The 24,847-nt window shown below is 43.0% G+C and overlaps 1 protein-coding gene across 5 annotated transcripts in view; it reads left to right on the plus strand.

Moving 5' to 3' along the window:
- The window catches only part of PHF21A (PHD finger protein 21A), a 132,819-nt gene that overhangs the window by 24,788 nt on the left and 83,184 nt on the right, over positions 1–24,847 (plus strand). For all 5 annotated transcript variants that reach the window (XM_081164843.1, XM_081164842.1, XM_081164841.1 and 2 more), the window contains exons 2-3: positions 17,723–17,764; positions 18,756–18,913. In XM_081164843.1, coding sequence (XP_081020969.1) covers positions 18,860–18,913 — 54 coding nt within the window. In that variant the 5' untranslated portion in view covers positions 17,723–17,764; positions 18,756–18,859. The remainder of the gene's footprint in view (positions 1–17,722; positions 17,765–18,755; positions 18,914–24,847) is intronic.

The following is a 24,847-nucleotide window of genomic DNA, read 5'->3' on the forward strand; positions in this document are numbered from 1 at the left end:
CTGACTGTACAGTATATGTTTGTACCATCACCTTGATTGGCCTGGGAACAGATTGGCAGCCTGTGCAAATCTCACAAGCAGAGTGTTATATGTTAATGGTAGTTTACCTCCACATGCAACCTAGTCACTGTGTTCTGCATCAGCTTCAGTCTCCAGACCAACCCCAAGGGCGATTGTCAATGCATGGAGAAGTGTGGTCCAACTTTCTCATTTCAATAATGGCCATAGCTCTCTTACCAACTGAAATTTTAAAAGGCACTGGGCTGTTAGAAGTTGTAGCTGAAAACATCTGGAGGTTGGGGAAGGCTGCACTAGCCATTAATTCCCTCTGATGTAACAACTGTGGGTTGTATCCTACTTGGAGTTAGACCCACTGAAATTACTAAAACTACGTTAGTCATGTTTATTTCATCAGGTCTGTTCTGAATAGAACTAGCATTGAATACCACCCTATAACTGCTTCCGGAATTGCAGTAATCCCATTAAAATCAGATCCCTAATTCATGTTGTTTCCAAGCAGGATTCTACTCTTTAAAGATGTCTCTAGACATTAATTCTTCAAGTATGATAGCAAAAAGATGAATAATTGTGAACAGAGTGCCAGAATAACTATTTTAAGATGCCAACATGAAGACTCCTTAAATTTTTATTTCTTTTTAGGCTGCACCTTAAACTTGTAGAACAGCCGTAAGGTTTTTCAGGGTGTGGGGCTAAGAACTGAAATAAACCTAAAATGTTGTGTCAATAATTTAATGTGTTGCTGTTAATGCACCCTGACTTCTTTTGGTAATTCTGTGTAGGCTGATGAATGATTTTGTTCTTGTGCAGAAAATGTGGAATGCATAGTTTAGCATTATGGGCTAGGAGTGGTGAGAAAGCTTGTTATAGCAGGTGCCGGAACCTAAAAACTTAAAAAAGTCTGTTTTTGGTTGCAAAGAGGGAAGTTACAAAAGTTTGATTTAATAAGTGAGTGAGTCGAGTATGGGTGACAACATAGCTGTTGGAGAGCATCTGTACAGCATAGAAATGAACACACAGGGAGAAGGAAATATAAAACCAGTTGAATCAGAGTTGAATCTTCACTGAATGCAAGAGGGGGGGAAACTAATTTTGCCATGTCTGGCAGCCCAAATGTTAGTCAGAACTCCAGACTAGGAACTCATTCTCATTATCTTCAACAGTGTAAATGGAGAGAGCTGTTCTGACTTGTTCACACCTAGTGATAACATGGGGAGACCTCTAGTAGCTCAGCAGGTTTGTTGCATTTGGAGTGTGAGCAGAATGTATGCAGGAGGCCGCATTGTACTTTTTTAACTTCTAGTGCTAAGAATTTCTAAGCGATTCTTACTTGAATCTTGAACAGTTATTTAAATTTCATGATTCTAAGTAGCCCAAATGTTTTCTTTTCCTGTTTCAAATACTGTTTCTTCTTTTTTACTTAAGAAAATTAACTAGACCAAGAAAAATATCAGAATTCACAATACTGCAAAAGCAAATGTTAAATTGAAAAAGACACCACTGTTTAACCTACATTTTGTGCATCAGTATATGTGTTTATAAGTGATATGTATATATAAAAAAACCTTGATAGAGAGCTGCTTTAACAAAATTTTGTGGTTTTGAACTAGTTCATATGTAACATTTAACCATAGTTTTAAATTATAGCTTAATGTACACATGTTGTTTGTTGTTCCCCTGCTGGCTGCAGGGAGGAAACAAGCCCAAATAATTCAGAGTCTGGTTTGTCCTGATATGCGAACCCAAGTTTGCTGCTCTCTATAAACTATGAGTAGTATGCCAATGACAAACCCAAATAATAGCAGGGGATTGTATGTTGGTTTACCCTCTCTCTTTCAAATTGTAATACCCAATATGACTTACAAATAGTTTTTTTAAAAAAATTATTAAATATATATTTAATAATAAAACAAAACAAATATTCTACCATACAGCCAAATACTACTAAAGTTTAGTCTCTTCCCCCCTCCTCCGGTTGTCTCTAATTGGTTTAATTTGCTTTGGATTGGGTAGTTTGTATATATGGTTTTATTGTTCTGTACAGTGCCATGAAGTTTTATGAAAGCTAATATAAAAATATTTTAATCAGATAGAATGACAGCAATAGCTCAGAGACAGCACCCATTAAAAAACAAAAACAGAGAAGTTTTTGCTTGTTGCTTATCTGATTTTTCTGAGGTAGCATTCCAGAGGTGGAATACCACAGCTGAAATGGTACCATTCACCTCTGAACACAGAAGCACTCTGCAGGGCCAGTGTGGTGTAGTGGTTAAGAGTGGTAGACTCATAATCTGGTGAACCGGGTTCGCGTCCCCGCTCCTCCTCATGCAGCTGCTGGGTGACCTTGGGCCAGTCACACTTCTTTGAAGTCTCTCAGCCCCACTCACCTCACAGAGTGGGGAGAATGTTAGCCGCTTTGAGACTCCTTCGGGTAGTGATAAATCGGGATATCAAATCCAAACTCTTCTTCCTCTTATTATTATTGATTATCATAGTGAATAGGCAAGATCATATGGGAAGAGATGGTACTTCAGATACATGGTCCCAGATTGTTCAGGTCAAAGCCAATATTTCAAACTCTACTGATCTACAATCAGTGTAGATTTTTCAGTGTTGGGTTAGTAACTTTACTATCAATTTTTGAATTGGTTAGCATTTAAGATACAGTGGTACCTTGGTTCTCAAACTTAATCCATTCCGGAAGTCTGTTCCAAAACCAAGGCACACTTTCCCATAGAAAGTAATGCAAAATGGATTAATCTGTTCCATACTTTTAAAAACAACCCCTAAAACAGCAATTTAACATTAATTTTACTATCTAACGAGACCATTGATCCATAAAATGTAAGCAATAAACAATGTACTGTAGTCACACAATCAATCAATCAATCAATCAATCAATAGCTAAACTGGGTTCCACACAGTCACAAAAAAGAGCCACAAAACAAAAACGGAAAATAAATAGCAAAAAACAGACAGACCTCAGCATAACACTCAAAATGGAAATGTGGCACTCAAATTGGAAGCGTAACACTCAAAACGGAGCACGTTCGGCTGCCGAACAAAGTTCGCAAACCGGAACACTTACCGTATTTTTCGCCCTATAGGACGCACTTTCCCCCCTCCAAAAATGAAGGGGAAATGTGTGTGCGTCCTATGGGGCGAATGCAGGCTTTCGCTGAAGCCTGGAGAGCGAGAGGGGTCGGTGCGCACCGACCCCTCACGCTCTCCAGGCTTCACACACCTCTCCGCAAGCAGCGGGAGCCCAGCACTGGGCTCCCGCTGCTTGCGGAGACTTGCCTGCATGCCGAAGCCTGCGCGCGCTGAGCTCAGCACGTCCAGGCTTCGCGGACCTCTCCGCAAGCAGCGGGAGCGCTCCCACGGCTTGCAGAGAGCTGCCTGTTTGGGGGCTGGGGTCGGGGGAAGCTCGAGCTTCCCCAGTCCCGCACCTGGGGGGGAAAAATAATTTTCCCCCCTTTATCCCCCCCAAAAAAACTAGGTGCGCCTTATGGGACGGTGTGTCCTATAGGGCGAAAAATACGGTACTTCCGGGTTTGCAGTGTTTGGGTTCCAAGTTGTTTGAGTACCAAGGCACTTGATAACCCAGGTACCACTGTACATCACACTTTAGGAATCTAACCATAACACTGCAGATCACTGTGGCAAAATGATATTTATTCAAGAGGCTATATGGTTGGTGCGCTAAATTAGATTGACGAAAGATGCAGGGCTTTTTTTCTGGAACCTCTCAGGTGGGCACCACTGACATTCTATGAGGACAAAGAACCATAAAGGTGGCCTATATAGTAAAGAAAAGCAGAGTTTTAGTAAAGGAGTATCACAGAATACATAAAGGGATAAGGCTACTCGACTGAAAACCAAAACCTGGAATTCAGGTTAAACCTATAGTAGACAAGTAGAAAGGGGCCTAATCAGATGTTCCTTTATCCCAATAATTGTACTTGGAGAGAAACTGGAAGTGGGCCATAGCCTTGTACACTTCCTGCCCTATCCCCTATCACTGTGTGGAAATGAGCAAATGAACCAGGAAATCCTGCATTCAAATAAACTTGGGATTGCCTGATTCATTTGTGCAGCTTCGGAGCTTTTCCTAGGTATAATGAAACAAGCACTAGATATTATTTGGTTTATTATGTGTGTCACCTTTTGGGGTCAAACCATCCCAATGTGGCTTCCAACAGTTATATGCCAATGATATATGATGCACAATAAATTTAAAACCAGAAAAACACAATTACAGGCAATCACCGATAGTATTAAAGCAACACTCAGTGTATTTGGTTTCCATAAGACCACAAAAACAAAGCAACACAAGAAATACAGCATAAAAGCCCTAACTGCTGAGTATATGTATGTCTGTGTTTTGGCAGATTAGTGCACTCTGATTACAGTATCTAGCAAATATGTATTTTGCATGGAGTAATGCAGCATGAGTATGACCAAACTGCGGGAGGCAGTGGAAGACAGGAGTGCCTGGCGTGCTCTGGTCCATGGGGTCACGAAGAGTCGGACATGACTAAACGACTAAACAAACAAAACAAACAATGCAACTAAACCTAAAATGTTTGAACAAAGAAGCTACTAGTGATCTGAATATTAGTTTTGTCTATGTATGACATCACTGAAGATCTTATTAAACAGTGACATTATTTGATTCATGTGTAGAAGCTGAAACCTGTTTTAAAAGTGTAACTACCACCATCCATATACGGTAATGAAAATTGTAAGTTTTCTCAGATCTTTGCATTATTGTTCTCACTTGAGACTGCTGTCCTCTACAGAGAGAGCTTGCAAGATCTAGCCCACTTTTACTACTAGTTTGTAATGTATAAAAAGGAATGTTTAGTAATTTGGGACCAGGGTAGTCATGTTATTAATTTAAGAATGTCTCATTATCCTGTCAATTTTATTTGTAACAGAAAATACTTTTAGATATAAATTCATCCATTTAACAGGTATTCATTTAAATGTGTTTCATTGTATTTGGTTTCCATGGAAATGGTGTACAGCTAATGTTATTTATAAGGTGAAAGTAAAATAGGGTGTCTAATGGGACCCCCTGCTGCTCTGATGAGGAGACTTTGGGGGGGTGGGAAATAAAGGCTCGTGGGATTTTGAACAAAGTTTAATGGAAGTCTCTTGTAACTGCTTGTAAAAGACCAGCATTAGCAGTAAACAAATACTTCATGGTGATTAGGAAAACATACATTGAGTTTCCCTCACCACTTATATTCCTCTTCTTTATTTTTCTAAACTTTTATTTTGTATGTATAGGACTAAAATGTTAATGGAAATTAAGAAGAGCTTTCAAAAACCTCCATGCATAGCTGAAAGTTAAGATTATGAGAATCTCCATTACAGTCACTTGTTTTCACATGTATATAATTGTCTTAGGTATTTGTTTCTGCTGACATCCTCAATTATTGGCTTCCTTCTTAAATGGCTTTTTAAAAAAACAGGCAAAACTTTCAGTCATCAATTACATACATGAAAAATGCTTCTGTTGGAGTGTTTTTGCTGCTTTCTGCTTTGTCAGCCTTACACCAAAGGGTTTTCTGAATGTAGAAATTTCATTTGGCTTGCTCCTACTTCCCAAACTTGCTTACCACTTTGTTCAACAATGCATACTTTAATACAGATGTATAATATAGTGGGTGTAGCAGGAAGGAAGCATTGTGCTGTTCCTATTCGAGCCTCTGGGTTTGTTTTGCTTTCATTTTGAGACTTTTTCTTGTCCTTCATACAATTTATTAATTTTTGTTTAACCTTTTATCTAACACCACAATTGAAGAAGCAAAAGGGTTCCCACTCTGCTTTTCATTTATATGTTCCTGTATCACCTCTCCCTGTTAATATTTGCATTTAGGATTCTCCCCCCCCCCCCACATCCTGAATTGGTTGGATGTTTCTGGCAGGTGCTTTGTTGAGATTTATATATTCTTGGCAAGAAGAATGGAATCGCAAAGTGCAGTGGTAGCACTCTTGATGTTTTCTGCCCCAAAGAAGGCACAAGCTCTGATGTGATTCCTTTGTGGCTACCTATCTAAATTGCCCTCCTCACTCAGGGACTGCCTTGAGATTCCCAGTGCAGGGATATATTGGAAAACATCACGGCAGGCATGGCCTGTTTCCTCTCAACTTGTTTAATAAAGGAAGAATGCCAACTCTATGGGCCTCCCATAAGCTATGCTATTATTCAGATGTTTGTGATCAGTTCCATTCCTGGGGTATCCATGCTCCTATATGGAACTTTGGAATCATTTTAAAAAATAAAATAAAAAATAAGTGTATCCCCTTGGAGTTGACACAATTGGGAACTCTCTATTCTTAATTTGCTTTTGTTTTCGCTTTTAAACTGTTTAATACTTGTTCTTAGTTTCTAGGTATTGATGCGTACCACTTGTTGGTAGATAGATGGATAGATAATGCACACTTCGTAGACTCTTGGGTCCTTTCCAATGGCCCCATTGAATCAGAGGTAAATCATCTGTGGCCATGTTCAGAGTTTTACTTTTGCTTGGACAATGTGGTATCTACAACAGCAATATACTGTACTCTTCCATGTATAAGATGAGGTTTTTTATTGAAAAATTATGTTAGAAATTGGGGGTTGTCTTATACACAGATAGTGCATAGGGGGAACGTGGGATTGGTTGCTGCCGCAAGCCAGAGATTGTCAGCGGCTATTGGGCGTGTTGTTGTTGGCTGTGGCAAGAGCTGGTGTTGATTTGCTGTTGCTGCAGCAGTTGGGCAGGCGATTGTCTGCTTCTGCTGGCGAGGGGACAGATGATAGGTGGCTTTTGTGACGCGTGTGCGTGGCAGTGTAGGTCAGGTGGGTGAGTGATTGTCAGCATTCCCCCCTAAAAAAAAGCTCAACAACTCTGGGCAATCTCCCCCCATTTTCTTAGTTTGGAGCCCCCCAAAATAGGGGGCGTCTTATACACGGGGACATGTTATACACAGAAAAATAGGTTAATTTGCATGTAGTTAGTCTTCCTCTCTTGTGGATAAAGCATGCAATATCCATTCTTATTAAATTCTGATGCTGAACTATTATTAGAGTAGTTTTGTGCATTGGTGAACACTTTCTCCATGATTAGATGAACTAGATATTAAAGGAAACACATGATTACTGCTAAAAACAGCAACCCCTGTCCTAATAGTTCAATTTATAATTTATTTTCCACTTTAGCACAGTAGTCTGTGCCCAAAGCAGCACACAGTAAACATCAGCTTACTGTGTTAATTGTGTTTTATTTTGATAAAACACAATTTTGTTTTTAAAACATCAATTTATTGCATTGTAGTGAAGTTTTCCCCATCCCATGATGCTTCAGTGGCTTCTGTTTCTAGACAGTATTACTGTGCATTATTCCAACAACAGAAGCTTGAGAGATGATGTCTGAACTGTACACATGAAATAAGTAGCAACCGTGCAGTTGTTGTACTGAAAAGCCAAGTCCTTAAGCTTTGTATGGGAGCCACTATCTTCACTGTCTTCCTTTCTGATCACACAGCTTGAGGATTTCAAGTCCATATTCTTAGTAAAGAGATTCAGGCCATAAAAAGTTGAATAGTACCACATGTTTGTTAGTGATGGTGTAGCAGTTCAGCAAGAAAAGGGAATCAGACTTTTTATCATGTGCATGTAACCTCCACCTTTTCTCATGGGGCACTGTTCTCTGTTTGGGGGTACTGAGGATTACAAACATCTTCTAGAGCAGGGGTGTCTAACTCAAATTCATCGGGGGCCGCATCAGCAGTTTGGTCACCCTCAAAGGGCCAGTTGTATCTGTAGGACTTACAGTACAGGAGAGAAGGGTTCAGGCAGCCGTTGGATCTGTCACATCACAGGATGGCATGCGCTCAATATAAAAACAAGTGGGGGTTTCCTGAATGCATGTAAAGTGGAGGTTTCCTGTGTAGAACGGCCGGCGCCGCTAGAGGGCAGACATTCTCTGGCTTGTAGGCTGCCGCGCATGCGCTGAAGAGGCGGCTTTCTTGTGTCAAAAAAAAAAACAAGAATAAAAGGTGAAGGCTGGCGGCCGGTGGCAGCTACATGGGCCACATGGCGAGGTCTGGCGGGCCGGATTCGGCCCGCGGGCCTTGTGTTTGACACCCGTGTTCTAGAGGGTATTGATGGCTGCACCTTTACATGTAATGTTTTTCCTGCACAGAAACTAGTATTGGTATAGAGCAAAATATATACACATGTGTCTTATGTATACAGTTTATTCATTTTCTTATTACTACAAACTCTTGTGTGTGCATTGGCTTATCCCTGTGAAGGTAAAAATGTATGTAAAGTAGTCTTGTGCTATTGATATGATTATTTCTCTTCTACTCCTATGTCTGATCCAGGATGCTGGAGGAAGCAAGAGCATATGTCTAGTAGATACTAATCCTTCAGCTTTGTCAATCACTATGCCCTCAGTCATATTCTTACCATATGGCTGTATCTTATTGGGAGTTAAGTTTACTTATGGATTCCAATTCTGATCTCAAAGATCCCTATCCCCGTGTTTTTATCGTTGCTCCGACTTCAAAATCATCCTCATGCCTCTGTAACATTATTTTGACATGCCTACTGCCCTTTCTCCAAGTGGCTCTAGTAATATTTTCAGAACTGTCTAGAAGACAAGTAGAGGCACTGCAATAACCCATGTGTGGCTTCATAACAAGGGACAGTTTCCCTTTTGTTTCTGAAAAGAATATTTTTAAGGATTGACTGTATTCCAGAAAACCAAGTTTGAAGATTAGGTCTTCTGACCCTCCTGATAACCACAGCTGCAGATATCACAGTATATTGGTCTCTTATCCAAGGAATGTTCTGGGGAAGGAGTAAACAAATACAGTGCCTGAACTTCAAAGAGCATTTCCTGATGGAAAACACGTTCAGAACAAAATAGAAACATATTACAGAAATGTGGAGTACTTTGCTTTTTTCAAATAGAATAGCCATGTGACTATTTCGTAATGTATATTGGATTTGTGATTATTGCTCGTCTGGACGATGGCTGGGCATTTTTGCTGTTGTAGCACACGGAGTGGAATGGACATGGTGACTTTCCTGTCCCTTTTTAGTTGCATGGTTTTGTTTTCCTGCTCAGCCCAATCTTGTTCATGTTTCTTAGAAGAAAGTTCCACTGTGTTCAGTATGACTGTAAGATTATGTAAACTTTCCTTGGAATGTGATGGAAAGTATGGAAATGTCTGAAAAGTAGCATCACTCCTGTGTAGTGAAGCCATCAAATGCCTGCTTTACTATCCTGCCAGCTGTAAATAAATGCATACTGGATTTGCTGCATGATCAGAATTTGTTTTCAAATCCTACTTGTGAATTCTGGCTCAAAACCCTCTTTTGTGTACAGAAACCTTCAGTGTTAGTTTCTTCATCATAAGTATGAAGCCAAGCTAACTGAAACTGCAAAACTTGAAAAATTCTAGCTGTAGTAGAAGAATCTCCTGCAATATCCAGAACCATCAGTTTCATCTTCCCTTAGGTGCTAGAGGGCACTTTCATTTGAACAAAGGTAAATAGGTGGTTTTCAGGAATCTACATGAAACCGCTGGGACAGATCATCAGGAGTTTTGGGGCTGGGTGTTCACCAATATGCGGATGATACCCAGCTGTACCTCTTGTTTAAATCAGAACCCATGAAGGTGGTGAATGTCTTCTGTGAGCGTCTAGAGGCATTTGTAGGGTGGATGGCAGTCAATGGATTGAGGTTGAATCCCGACAAGACAGAAGTACTGTTTCTGAGGGATAGGTGGCGGGCAGGTGTGGGGGACTCCTTGGTCCTGAATGAGGTTACTGTGTCCCTGAAGGAACAGGTACGCAACCTTGGGGTCATTTTGGACTTACAGCTGTCCATGGAAGTGAAGATCAATTCTGTGTCCAGGGTGACTGTCTACCAGCTCCATCTGGTATGCCAACTGAGACTCTACCTCCCTGTGCACTGTCTTGCCTGAGTGGTACATGATCTGGTTAACTCCTTACACCACTGAAATGCACTCTGCACAGGGCTACTTTGAAGGTGACTCGGAAACTACAACTAATCCAGAATGCAGCTGCTACACTGGTGACTGGGAGCCGCCGCTGGGACCATCTAATACTGGTTTTGAAAGATCTGCATTGGCTGCTAGTATGTTTCTGAGTGTTGGTGCAGACCTTTAAAGCCCTACATGGGCTTGGCCCTGTATACATGAAGGAGAGTCTCCACTCCCAGTGTTCAGCCTGGGCACTGAGATCCAGCTGTGAGGTCATTTTAGCAGTTCCCTCCCTGCAAGAAGTGAAGTTACAGGGAACCAGGCAGAGGGCACAGTGGCACCTGCCCTGTGGAACACCCACCCGTCAGATGTCAAATAGCTAAATAATTACACAACTACACATCAGAAAACGGTCCTGCATCAGGAAGCTTTTAATGTTTTATATCTCACTGTTTTAATATTATGTGGGAGACCACCCAGAATGGCTGGAGGAATCCGATTGGATGGGTGGGGTGTAAGTTAATAATAATAATAATAATAATAATAATACCAACTTCTGCGCATTTTGCACAGGTAGTTGCACTCAGTGATATCATGCAATGATATACTAGAGTTCCTCTCAGATAGTCTTCCTGTAGAAAGGAAACAAGCTGCCTTTCTGAAGTGTACACGGACACTCTGAAAAGGTATGCTATGAGTTCAAAGGAAAGTTCAGAAACATTGATAAGTTTTTTTTAAAAAAAAAAATCTGCACTCCTCCTTTCTTATTGTGTTTGTTGAGTTGTCCATTGAGCAGATTTCTCCATGTTTTTATTCACAGCAGCATGGAAATAAAACTGATTTTTGAAGTAATATCTTTGTTTTAAGCAGAATTATTTCATATTGAATTTCAGTTAGAGTATGTGTCCTTTCCCTGGCTTAAAGTACCTAAATCTAATCTGAACAACTTTGTCTGCATTCATAATGCCTTAAAAACTCACTGACATTTTAGTAAACCCTGCTTTTTATGTAAAAGAATAAATCAGGACAAGAAAGTAATCTTAGGTTGTGCATTATAATTATGCCATTGTGGGTCTCTTTTGTAGTATTGTTCAGACGATGAACCTTTGGACTGTTGATTAAATTGCATGGACATTTATTTTCTATGACATTGTGAAATGCTCTTCTGCAGAGGAAGTACCTGCTTTTCTTCCTGTGTAGTTCCAAGCACATCTTCACATATAATGGGTGTGCTTAGTGTCATAAGAACATAAGATGATCTTGCTGGATCAGGCCAATGGCCCATCTAGCCCAGTATCCTGTTCTCACAGTGGATGACTAGATACCTGTGGGAAATCTGCAAGCACAAGAACACTCTCCCCTCCACAGTTTCTAGCAGCTGGTATTTGGAGACCATACTTGGTCTCCACCCCCATCGTTCTACCCGGAAACTGAGGTCCAGCGCCGAGGGCCTTCTGGCGGTTCCCTCACTGCGAGAAGCAAAGTTACAGGGAACCAGGCAGAGGGCCTTCTCGGTAGTGGCGTCCACCCTGTGGAACGCCCTCCCACCAGATGTCAAAGAGAACAACAACTACCAGACTTTTAGAAGACATCTGAAAGCAGCCCTGTTTAGGGAAGCTTTTAATGTTTGATGTACCACAGTATTTTAATATTCTTTTGGAAGCCGCCCAGAGTGGCTGGGGAGACCCAGCCAGATGGGCGGGGTATAAATAATAAATTATTATTATTATTATTATTATTATTATTATTATTATTATTATTATTATTATTATTATTATTATTACTACTATATACTGCCTCTGATTGTGGAGGCAGAGCATAGCCACCAGGGCTGTGGGAGCGAATTCTATAGTTGTTTTATGTGCTGCACGAAGAAGTACTTTCTCTCTCTCTCTCTCTGTGTGTGTGTGTGTGTGTGTGTGTGTGTGTGTGCGTGTGCGCGCGTACAGAGCCAAATAGAAATACTTACTTTCATAATTGCTTCCCTAAGCAGAAATAAATTCTGTGGCTCAAAGGCTATGAAGGTTGAATAAACAGGGGTCTGGGGCTATGCTCCTGGTATTGTAAAAGCTTACTTTTGTTGCAAACACAGATTTCATTTATTACAGCAACCAATCAGTAACTACATGAATTAGAAAGTTGGAAACTTGCTTTTATCAATCACTTTCAATCCAGCCTTTTTCTTGGCGTTTTAATTTGGTTATAAAAATGATCCATCCTGTATAGGGACAACCTAACATGCGAGTTGTACTTTCCAGCTGTGTTATTATTTGTGGTGTAGGAGCAATTTTCTGATCTTTTTAGAAAAATAATCCTTTTTTATGATTCACTTCTGAGTACTACTTAGCACTTCTTTTTTAGACTGATTCCTGCACTTCATTCTTGCTCTTATGGTAGACTTCTCAGGAGGAACTATTGATAATATTTGGGAAGAGGGGAGAGAACATTGTTGCACTGAGCTAAGGTTATAGATGCAACTAGAAGTGTGTTTATAGGAAATACAGGGTCTAGTGCCTGTACTTTACCACTTCAAACTAAATGTGACTTGCATGTCAAAGGAGAGAGGTTCAGCCTATCCTTTTCCCTAATGTGCACTCCTCTCATGTGCAGAAGTATGTGTCCATGGAAGAGCATTTGATCATGCAAGCACTTACCTGTAGTCTGAAGCCCAATCGGAAGCCTGCCGCCTCCATGAAAACTAGTCTTTCGTGTGTCCACAAAGGAGATTGCTCCCTTGTAGTATAATCTCAGCTTCTTTGCCCATAGCCCAAGATGGATGAGATGAAAAGAATTAATTTTATTCTGTCTCTTTATTTTAGAGGAATATAATAGGTTTAAGCTTTATTACAGAGAGTCAATTTAAAATTCATATTTTTTTAAACTCCTATTTTTGTCATTGTTGAAAATGCATTGCTTGTTTGCTAGATAATTAGCTTTTAACTTAGTGTGGTTTTTTATTTTTTTGAAGCTGCACTTGCATAGAAATCGAAATTCAATTAAAATGCTCAAAAGCAGCATTTTAAAATTTGTTGCTATTAAATAAAATTACATTAAATGTGTTGGATTGTACACAAATGAAAGGAGAAATGTTTCTGTTAAGCAGGAACTGACAGTAGTAATTAAGGGAAAAGCTTTTTCTGCACAAGGAAAAAATGCAGTCCAGGTACCTTGCAGATGGAAACATTTTAATATCATGGCATTTTGTTGTTTTTGAGAGAAAAAGCTAGGTGACTGATTTTCACTCATCTGTCTGGACTCAGGGGGCCACTCTTAAGGTGGTGATAGCCTACTTCCTCTCCCTGCCTAAACCATTTTTTGTTGTTCTTTTGCCCAGTTTGCCATAGCCTTATTTACAAACAGGGCTAGCTGTCTAAAAACCTCTATGCATTTCCAATTCCTGACTGACAGCAACCTTGCTGGACACTAGACTGAATATACGTACATTCTGAACACACAAGAATAGTATAGCCACAAGCTTGACAAAATCTATACCATTTGACCCTGTTCACTGTGACCCAGAACAAGCACATTACATGTGACTCAAAGTTTTTCTGAATTAAAGCTTTCTCCTCTTTTAAAGTAGCTGCTATATTTCCGTTACTAAGCCGTGCTGGCTAGGCTACTGATGTTTGAAAACTGATCTCTGCTGCCTTGGAGTTTAAAAACTTGTTCTGCTAAAATAAAAAGCAGATCTTTATCCATGCTAAATTGATTAATTTCATTAAACAGATCCATAGTCAAAATGCTTCTTCAGACAAATAGAGATACTAGAAGAAAACACCCAGCTGGGTGGTATTGTGCTTCTCAGAGAGGTTGTGGATGTACAAGAGGGAAATAGAAAAACACATTTTAATAAATAATATCTTCCTCCTGAAGAATATATCCAGTTCTGGAATGTTTTGGGACTTATTTTATTAAACAATACAATAATTTCACAACTATTAGTTTTAATCTCTGTATTGTTTGTTTTCAGTGCTGTGTTTCTAGAAAAAGAGGTACCAGAACTCACCATGAACCCCTCCCTTGTTCTCTTAGAATGGCAATGGCACCCACCTGAAAGGTGCCAGAACTGAGTTCCAGTGAGTTCCAGCTGGAAAAAAAGCCCTGGTTTGTTTATTTTTAAAATGTTTCAACATGAGCATTTGAATGTTCTCTGAGTACAGAAATATGCAAAGTTTGCTTTCTAGTATGTGAGAGCTTCTTGCTTAGTGGCACTTGGGTCATCTTGATTCTTGAGTCTTGCTTCTATAGTAACTACATAGGTGAGGTTGCATACAGAACTGATGTAGAAGGCATTGATTTTTATTGGCATCTTTGGCAGTCTCATGTATGCTGCTTTGATTTACATGATTGAAGAAAGAAAAATATATAAGTGGAATAACAAGCATGTGTGTCAATGAATACCTCAGAATTCCACTCTTCAGATAATTTTAGCTCTGAACTACTTATCCTGAAATAGATTTTTGTCACTTCATGTGCTTAAACATGACTGTTACAGGTATTTTGAGACGTGCAACAAAGTTTGGTAGAAAATATTCTGTTCTCCCCTGGTTCAAAAAGTATTAAATTTGAACTGCAGAACGAATATTGGGGGCCAAAGTTGGATTTAATAGTAATAAGTAACTCACACCATGCAGGGGGAAACACTTTCTAAAGGTATATCATAGAACTGTAGAGTTGGGAGGGACCACAAAGGTCATCTAGTTCAACCCCCTGCAATGCAGGAATCTTTTGCCCAACGTGAGGCTCGAACCCACAACCCTGAGATTAAGAGTCTCATGCTCTACAGACTGAGCTATATGATTTAGTTTGTTGTCTTTCTGTAAGGTGCATAAATTGTTTGCCATATGTGATACATATGTTTTCTGCATAAACACGCAGTTACAGTATCTGCATCCCCTCTAACTACATAAACCACAACAGGAAGGGGTTGTCAGGTGCCTGAGCCGGCACTGTGCCCCAAGAGTCTGACTGCATTCATTCAAATTCATACCTGACCCTTTAATCTAGTTATCAGGGCAGTTTGCATAAAATAAAGTACAAAAAAATTAAAACATGCACAGAGTAAAGCTGAAAGCAGATCTGTAAAGCAGCACAAGAAAAAAGTTGTAAGTCTGAAGCTACCTGGCAAATCTGTCTTTGGAGCTTTCCAGAGCTGGGGTGCTACCACTTCAAAACCCATTCTCTATCAACCCACTATACTGCAGATGGTGGAGGAACTCTGAGAAGTCCCAAACTTTAAACGACAACATCAACATCTTGATTGGGGTCTAGAAACCTGCAATTGTGTGGTAGAAGATCCTGAATTTGCTGCAGGGGGAGATAAGCAAGTTTGAGATAGTGTGGAGCTCCACAGTCCAGCTGCTTTCCTGCTCTTGTGTACATGAGCTTCCTCAAGTCTCTTACTTTTTTGTAGGGTGGAAAAAAATGAGAAGCATATAAGCTATACCTATATGACATAATGCTTATGTGATAAGATAGTCAAGAAACAAAGTGGCGGTGTCTTGTTGAGAATACTATGCACCCATGTCTCTTGGTTTAAATTGTGGATTTTTACATTTTTAGATTAGCTGCTTCCAATTCACTGTTCTCTAGATCTTGGGTAGAAATTGCCACTATAGAATGGGCTATGTTGCCTTCCCTGAAGTCGTTAGGTAATGCCTCAAGTTGAAAAAAGAAGCCAATCTCAAAGATTCCAGTATTTTCTTCCTGTTGTATTTGTTTGTTTTTAAATAGTACTGGCTTTGTTCAGAATCTGAGTTATGGAGAAATAAAAGTCCAAACCGGCAAGTAGAGTCAATGAACAATAAGCACACAAAATATCATTAAGAATAACTGTTTGTGGTCTTTATTTAGCATCTTATGTTCTCATGCAGATAGGTCCTTAACTTTGAATGTAGGAGCAATAGAAATTTAACTCCCTTTCTTTGATGTTGGCTATTTCAAACTATGAGTAGTACTTGTGGGGTGGAGGCTGTGGTCTTAAATACAGTACTATGCCTATACATGGTCCCTAGCAATGCCAGGACCCAAGTTCCATTTAGTTTTCCTACCTGGATGCTTTTCAAACAGGCAGAGCAGACAGGCACAGCAGCCAGGACAACCATGGAGCAGGCAAGCTGTTTTGTTGTCATCTGGTCCAAGCTCTACATTTGTTTCTACACTGCCATTTTGTCTGCCATTTGCTTGGCTGGAGAGATGTCCCAGGCATATTGTAACTGAATACACCCCCCAATTCTGACATCTGCTGGCTGGGAAGCCTTTTAGCCAGGCCAACATGGGTGGCATCTCTCCAAAGGGAGGAGTTGCCTTTTGGAAACTGCTTTAAGTGTGCCACAAGGCCAAGTGTGCCACAAGGCCAAGTGTCATCCTAATGTTTGGAGGATAGGTAGGATCTTAAGGGTGTGGTTGTGGCAGGTTTTGTGCAGCCTAGGATAATTTGTAGACATTTGGCCTCTACCTCTCTTTTAAATCAGAACCAGTGAAGGCGGTGAAGGTCCTGTGTGAGTGTCTGGAGGCGGTTGGAGGATGGATGGCGGCTAACAGATTGAGGTTGAATCCTGACAAGACAGAAGTACTGTTTTTGGGGGACAGGAGGCGGGCAGGTGTGGAGGATTCCCTGGTCCTGAATGGGGTAACTGTGCCCCTGAAGGACCAGGTGCGCAGCCTAGGAGTCATTTTGGACTCACAGCTGTCCATGGAGGCACAGGTCAAATCTGTGTCCAGGGCAGCTGTTTACCAGCTCCATCTGGTACGTAGGCTGAGACCCTATCTGCCTGCGGACTGTCTCGCCAGAGTGGTGCATGCTCTGGTTATCTCCCGCTTGGACTACTGCAATGCGCTCTACGTGGGGCTACCTTTGAAGGTGACGCGGAAACTACAACTAATCCAGAATGCGGCAGCTAGACTGGTGACTGGGAGCGGCCGCCGAGACCATATAACACCGGTCTTGAAAGACCTGCATTGGCTCCCAGTACGTTTCCGAGCACAATTCAAAGTGTTGGTGCTGACCTTTAAAGCCCTAAACGGCCTCGGTCCAGTATACCTGAAGGAGCGTCTCCACCCCCATCAGTCTGCCCGGACGCTGAGGTCCAGCGCCGAGGGCCTTCTGGCGGTTCCCTCACTGCGAGAAGCAAAGCTACAGGGAACCAGGCAGAGGGCCTTCTCAGTAGTGGCGCCCGCCCTGTGGAACGCCCTTCCAGCAGATGTCAAAGCGATAAACAACTACCTGACATTCAGGAGACATCTTAAGGCAGCCCTGTTCAGGGAAGTTTTTAACGTGTGATATTTTACTGTATTTTTGGTTTTTATGGAAGCCGCCCAGAGTGGCTGGGGAGGCCCAGCCAGATGGGCGGGGTATAAATAATAAATTATTATTATTATTATTATTATTTAGGTGTTTTCTTCCTTCTTGGGATTCTGATTCTGATTTAATTTAGTTTTAATAAACATACAAGAATGAGGGAGATTGAATAGTTTCTACTTCACATCATTTTTGTCCATTTGGCAAAGGAATTTGAACTCCTTTCTGGTTTAGCACAGACTGTAATAGAGCTTTTCCTTGATATATTAAACTTACTTCTCTCTTTTTTCTGACTTGCCATAATTTCTTTAAAAATATTTGTTTGCCAGTCTGAATGCATTTTTTGTTAACTGTACTATCTGCTGATTCCTCCTTGTTTCTTTTTTGTAGGGGGGAAACAGAGCTGAAGAGAACACTTGTTTTCCAAAACTGGTAAGCTATTTTCTTTCTCCCCTCCCCCTTCTTTGGTTATGTTGAACTTATAGTCAGAATAAACGTTTTGTTTAGTGAAATCCCTAAAATAAGCAATGAAGATTTATTGTGTAAAATGTTCATTTCTTATTCTAGTGTTTTAGATAAGGGACTTGAAGCACTTTCTGTCACATTCATGTCAAACTTGACCAAATAAATCAAAACATGATAGGTACAATGTTCATTATTACAGTCGACTTGCAACTTGTGTGCATTTAACCAGCATGTAGTTACACAAATTGAGCACATGCTTCCAGGGCCCTGGGAAGTTCTCACGCAGGCTTTGTGAGGTTCCTGCAAAATATTGTGGGAGCTTCCCAGAGCCAGTGCAAGAGCCTTCAAAGCCTTGTGGAGTGTTTGTGTGTGTGGTAAGGCCCGCTTAGTGTGACGGCTCCAGAAAGGTTTTGTGGGGGTGGTTCCTGGGTTGTTCTGGCTATATGCAATTTTGGCTCCATGTACAATCCCCAGAACCTAACCCCACTCAAGTTTCAAGTCAACTGTATAGTTTTGTTTTGTTTTTAGTTAACTGATTTGTATGACCTGCTGAGCATTTTGATTTTGAAAGTCGTTCTAACTGCCTTATAAATTAGATGTAAGAAGAGCTGTTCCTGTTAATCTACTCATTCAATGCCATTTTATTTGCACGAAGTACACTAATATTAATATACATCTGCCTAATTGCTGCTTGTGAATGTATATATTGCCTGTTCTCATTTGTGTAATTTAATAAATCACTGTGAAATTAAGTTGCTTGGTCAAAGTTGCTTCGGAATTAACATGTAGTTCTTAGCTCTTGAGCTTTTTAACACAGATATGCTGCAAGGGGATCCACTGTGTTGGGCACGTGCCCTCCATTACAAAGCCTTGAGATAAAAGACAAGAATCTTGTATAATATATGACAAGTTGATGTCCCCACCCCCTTTCCTGATAAAAGTAACATATATTTTGCAGCTGCAGCGTAAAGAACAGAATATTTCCTTTACTCTGAAGCAAGTGTCTGAAGGTGGTGGGGATTTAGTAACCTCAACAGCTCAAGAAAGTGGAGAAGGTAGAGAATGGAGTTGCAGACTCTACAGGAGGCTCTGAAAGTGGAAATTCAGGTTCACCAGGTAAATTGCATTCTCTGCCCTGTGTATCTTACTTGAAATAGTAAAAGGGGTTGTTCGACTTCAGAAGTTCAGACCAAATACTAATAGTTGCTTGATTCTTAAGTTCTGGTGTGCTTGTAAGTATCATGCTATAGTGCAAATTTTATCTGTTTTAATTTATTGACTTCATAGCCCGTCATATATTGTGAGCTCAAAGTGGTTTTCATCTGCTTTCCCCAGACACGACACAAATACTTCTGTCCCCACGGTGCTTATAGTTGGAATAATTTGGATAATTAAAAGCTTAGGGTATAAGAGAGCTAGAAGAAATTAAAAATTACAATTCATAAAGATAAAAAAGTGATTAAAGGGCTTAGTTGTATTTGTTGTCCCAATATTTTCTAGTCTCTCTAACTCATAGTTTTCTCTATTAGCTGAACTCACAATCCAAGTTTTCCCAAAGTTTGAGAAACAGAGCAAGCATACAACAAACGGGCCCTTTGGAGTAGCAGCAACAGGTCTTACAATCTTTCTCCTCCCTTTCAGCTCATAAATTGCAACTATTGAATCTGAATTTATCATCTCCAATCCTTATACAACATTAAAAAGAAATGTGGACTATATTGACTTCATTTCGTTTATGAATTGTTTTCCATGAACAACACCCTGAAGAACAGAAACTTCACTTACAAATATCAACTTTACAAACTGTCAGGGAACTGCCATCAGAGCATCAGGTGGTGGAGGGACTCAGGCAGGATGAAAGAGACTCAACTGCTGAAGCAGGGACCAGCAGGGGGAGGAGTGATTCTCTGAGGGAATGTGAGCAGGAGGGAGGGCTCAGGGACGCTTCCAGCGAAAATAGTGGGGAGGTATCTGAGTCTCACATAGGGAGACCCATACCTCGCAGGAAACTGTCACGCCGTGAGTCCAGGAGACGCGTTTCCGTTAAGGAACTTCTTTGCTGGAAACGCTTCCGCAGGCAGCCACTGTCGGACTCTACTAGTGACTAGAGCAGACATGTCTGAGGAGCTCCGTCACACACGGAGGTTTGTGGGGGCACACAAACTCTGAGGGAGCACGTTTTCACGCACAAGCAGCTAATCAAACCCTCACAGCAGTCCGACAGTCTTTGTACGCTGCCTGTGCAAGAGAAGGCATCATGAGCGAACCAACCGGAACCGGAGGAGCAGGGGCTGGAGCTGGTCCAAGCTTGGAAGATAGATACCGAGCGTTGGAGGTTCAACTGGCCCTGCAGACGGCGAGGCTGGAGGAGAGAAGGGCTCAGGATGCAGACAAGAAGGGGAGAGCCACTCAATTCCCCAGAAAGGTACCAGGATTGGTGCAGAAATTTGGGGGGGACCCCAAGGACTACCATGCTTTTAGGACAGAGATGCAATATGCCCTTAATGTGCAGTTCGATGAGTTCCCTGATGAGGAATCGCGAGTTGCTTTTGTAATTGGGCATCTTGAGAAAGGGGCTAGAGACTGGGTTCGACCCCTAATGGCAACGCACAATGACATACTAAAGGACACAATGAAGTTCTTTCGTGCAATGGATATCATGTTTTCCAGCGATATTGAGGAAGGGGTGGTGCGCAGACAGCTAATGGCTTGTAAGCAGGGGAGTCGATCTGTCCGTGAATATTGGACTGAGTTTACCATGCTGATTCACAGACTGAGTTGGGATTTATCGGCGGCACCCGTTCAAATGCTATTTGAAGAAGGTCTTTCTTCGGGGGTGAAAGACGAGCTGGCACGGAGCCCCAGGGCGGAGTCTATGGATCAGCTGACCAAATCTGCGCTGACCATAGGAGCGCGGCAGGAGGCAAGAGCCTTGGAGAGGCGGGAAGGGAGAGGGGAACGTTGGAAGGAGTTCCGCATTCCAGACATTCCTGAGCCAGCTTTCCCGCCGGCAGAGCCGATGGAAATCGGAACAGCGCGCGCGCGCGCATTTTCAAAAACCAGCGAGGGAGCTAAGAAGGAGGGAAAGGGCCCCCGGAAATGCTATCTCTGCCAACAGCCAGGCCACTTTGCCAGAGTCTGCCCCCAGAGGAAGGAATGGCAAGGGATGGTGGGAGCTGTTGAGGGGGGAGAAGAAGGGGGAGAGGAGCAGGTAAAAGCCAACGCCTGGTTGCCACAATTGGGGCACTGCAGCCAGGCCAAAGAGCAGTGAAAGTGCCCGTGCCAGAAGCTCCTCGACCTGCTCTAGTGATTGAAGTGTCGCTAGAGCTGCAGAATGGGCACCCCCTAAAAATAAAGGCGCTATTGGACTCAGGCAGCTCCTGCAATTTTATGAGCAAGGAGTTTGCTGCTGAACACCAGATACAGACCATCCCTTTAAGCAACCCCCTGCAGGTGACCACGATTGATGGCAGGGAGTTGTTGGGAAGAGGAGTCCGCTTGCAGACTGTCCCAATGATAATGAGGGTGGCAAGGCACACAGAACTGATAGCGTTTAATGTGGCCACCCTGGGAGGCGCTCCCATTATTTTGGGAATGAGCTGGCTAGCTCTACATGATCCGCTGGTTGGCTGGCATCAAAGAGTGGTGTCCTTTGGTTCAGCACATTGCCTAGAACACTGCAAAGGGGAGAAGGGTTCAGTAGGGGCCCAAGCCACCCTAGCAGGGACTGAAGTAATGGGGAAGGTGAAGGTACCACCACAGTATGCAGATCTCAGCGACGTGTTCAGTGAGAAGGAAGCTGACCAACTACCACCTCATAGACCCTTTGATTGTCAGATCAATTTACTCCCTGGAGCACAGCTTCCCGTGGGCAAGGTGTATGCCATGTCAGACAGGGAAATGCAGGAGTTGCGAGGGTTCATTGACAAGAACCTGAAGAGAGGCTTCATCAGAGAGTCCAAAGCAGCAGGGGGGAGCCCAGTGTTCTTTGTGGACAAAAAAAATGCGGACAAGCCGAGACTTGTATGTGATTTTAGGCGGCTGAATGCAGTGACTGAACCGGTGGCGTTCCCTATGCCCAGAATTGATGATATTTTGAACATGGTGAGGAAGGGAAAGATTTTCACAAAGCTGGATCTAAGGGGGGCGTACAACCTGATACGCATAAGGAAAGGGGATGAATGGAAAACCACCATGTTTACCCCTTTGGGGGCGTTTGAATACCTCGTTATGCCATTTGGATTACAAGCAGGCTCCGCGTGTTTTCAATCTTTTATGAACCACGTGCTGGGCCCTTTGCTCTACAAGAATTGCGTTGCCTTTCTAGATGATGTGTTGGTGTATTCTGAGAATGAGGAGCAACATGTGAGAGACGTCAGAGAAGTGTTGAGCAGACTGCAAGCCAACAGGCTGTGGGTCAAACTGGAGAAGTGTCGGTTCCATACCAAGGAGGTGGAATTCCTGGGGTACCGCCTGTCAGACAAGGGATTGGCCATGGATCCCGGCAAGGTACAGGCAGTGCTGGAATGGAAAACACCCAAAACCAAGAAGGATGTGCAGAGGTTCCTAGGGTTTGGAAACTTTTATCGTAAGTTCATCCGCAACTTCGCCCATCTGACGGCGCCCATCACTGACTGTCTCAGCAGTAAGAAGAAGTTTGTATGGACGGCGGAGGCGGAGCGAGCGTTTGAGGAACTGAAAAGGGCCTTCGCCTCTGAAGAACAACTTCTGCATGTGGATTTACGAAAGAAGCTAAGAGTGGAAACAGACGCATCTGACAGAGCCATAGGGGCGGTGCTTCTTCTGCAGCCGGGGAAGGAGGAGTCGGAGTGGCGTCCGTGTGCCTTCTTCTCGCGGAAGCTGAACAAATCCGAGAGGAACTACACGGTGTACGACCGAGAACTGCTTGCTATTCATGAGGCGTTCCGGAGATGGAGGCATCTGCTAGTTGGTGCACAACATAAAGTGCAAGTGTGCACGGACCATAAAAATCTAGAGTACTGGAGAACGGCGCGAGTGCTCAACCAAAGGCAGTTGAGATGGGCCCAAGAGTTCTCCAAATTTAACTTTGAGATTTGTTATGTGCCAGGCCCAGAGAATGTTAGGGCGGACGCTCTCTCACGCAAACCTGAATATTTGGAGGGGGAGGGAGCACCCGAAGAAACCCATATCATTCCAGAGGACCGCTGGGTGTGTGGGGCGACTTTGGTGGGGCAAAGGGAATTGGTAGAGGGTACGGTGCAGGATGCATACGCCCAGGGGAAACTCAGGGATCTCAGAGGGGAGGAAGACAAACCCGGTGGTTTTGAGGAGAGAAATGGGGCATTGTATTATAAGGGAGCGTTATATATACCTGAAGGGGAATTGAGGGAGAAAGTACTCAAGCAGCTGCACGATAGCCCCACAGCAGGGCACTTTGGGCAACACAAAACCATGTGGCTGGTTACCAGGGAATTTTGGTGGCCCAAGGTCAGGGAAGATGTGCGGGAGTATGTGAGAGGGTGTGAACAATGCCAAAGAGCCAAGGGGGAGAGGCAGGCGCCGGCTGGTTTATTAGAACCACTGCCCACACCTGAGAGACCGTGGGAAGCAGTGGCAATAGATTTCATGACTGATCTGCCAAGGTCTAGAGGGAAAACAGCCATCATGGTTGTAGTAGACCTGTTAACTAAAATGGCCCACTTCATAGCCTGCTCACATGCGGTTACAGCAGAAGAAACCGCCAAATTGTTTGTAGAGAATGTGTTTAGGTTGCATGGCGCCCCCTTGAGGGTGGTTTCAGACCGAGGGAAACAATTTACTTCCAGGTTCTGGAGGAAGCTCATGAGCTTACTGCATGTAGAGGTTAATTTCTCGACGGCCCGTCATCCTGAAACCAACGGGCAGGCGGAAAGAGCAAATGGGGTTCTCCAACAATATTTGAGGTGTTATGTTAATGACAGGGAGAATGATTGGGTGGAGAAGCTGGCGTTGGCAGAATTTGCCTACAACAATGCAGAGAACGTGTCCACGGGGATGAGCCCCTTTTTGGCCAATCACGGGTGCCATCCCAGAGCCTTCCCAGGGGGGGAGGGGGAGAACTGGAGCGTTCCAGCTGCAGAACAGTTCGTGGAAGAAATGGAAGCGATCCATCGCCAGCTCCAACTCAACTTAAACAGGGCTAAGGAGGAATATAAGAGGCAAGCAGACAAAAACAGAAGGGAAGGTGAAAGCATCAGGGTGGGGGACCAGGTGTGGCTGTCTACCCAAGGGTTGCCATTCAAAGGAGGTTGTAAGAAATTAAGACCCAAAAGGCTGGGTCCGTTTGAAGTCATACAGCAGGTCAATCCAGTGGCTTTCAGGCTCCGGTTACCGAACCACATGAAGCTGCATCCAGTTTTTCACAGGTCGTTGCTGTCACCGTATAGAGGAGACAGTGAGGGGAGGGTCACTAGGGGACCAGCAATGGAGGAGAAGGAACACAGCTACCATGTAGCGGAGATCCTCGATTCCAGGTGGAAGGGAGATCAAGTAGAGTATTTGGTAATGTGGGAAGGGGAACCGGAGTCGGAAAACACCTGGGTTAGGGCAGAGGATGTCAATGACGAGGTTTTAATAGAGACTTTTCATCAGAGGTTCCCACGTAAACCTCAGCCTGTAGCGAGGTTCCGAAGGGAATACTTTGCCACCACCGACGAGGAAGAGGAGTTGGAGGGGTTCCCAGATTCTGAAGAGGAGGAGGATTCAGCTGGCCAGGACGACGATCGATGGAGAGAATTGTTCGAGACGTCAGAAGATGAGGAAGATTCGTTTCGGGGTTTTAGCCCTTCACCTCCCAGGGGGGAGGAATTGGGAGGGGGTGAGGGGGGCCCTGGAGGGGAAGTGGATGTCAGGGAACTGCCATCAGAGCATCAGGTGGTGGAGGGACTCAGGCAGGATGAAAGAGACTCAACTGCTGAAGCAGGGACCAGCAGGGGGAGGAGTGATTCTCTGAGGGAATGTGAGCAGGAGGGAGGGCTCAGGGACGCTTCCAGCGAAAATAGTGGGGAGGTATCTGAGTCTCACATAGGG

The sequence above is a fragment of the Podarcis bocagei genome (assembly GCF_964188305.1).
Source record: "Podarcis bocagei genome assembly, chromosome: 1".
Lineage (NCBI taxonomy): Eukaryota > Metazoa > Chordata > Lepidosauria > Squamata > Lacertidae > Podarcis > Podarcis bocagei.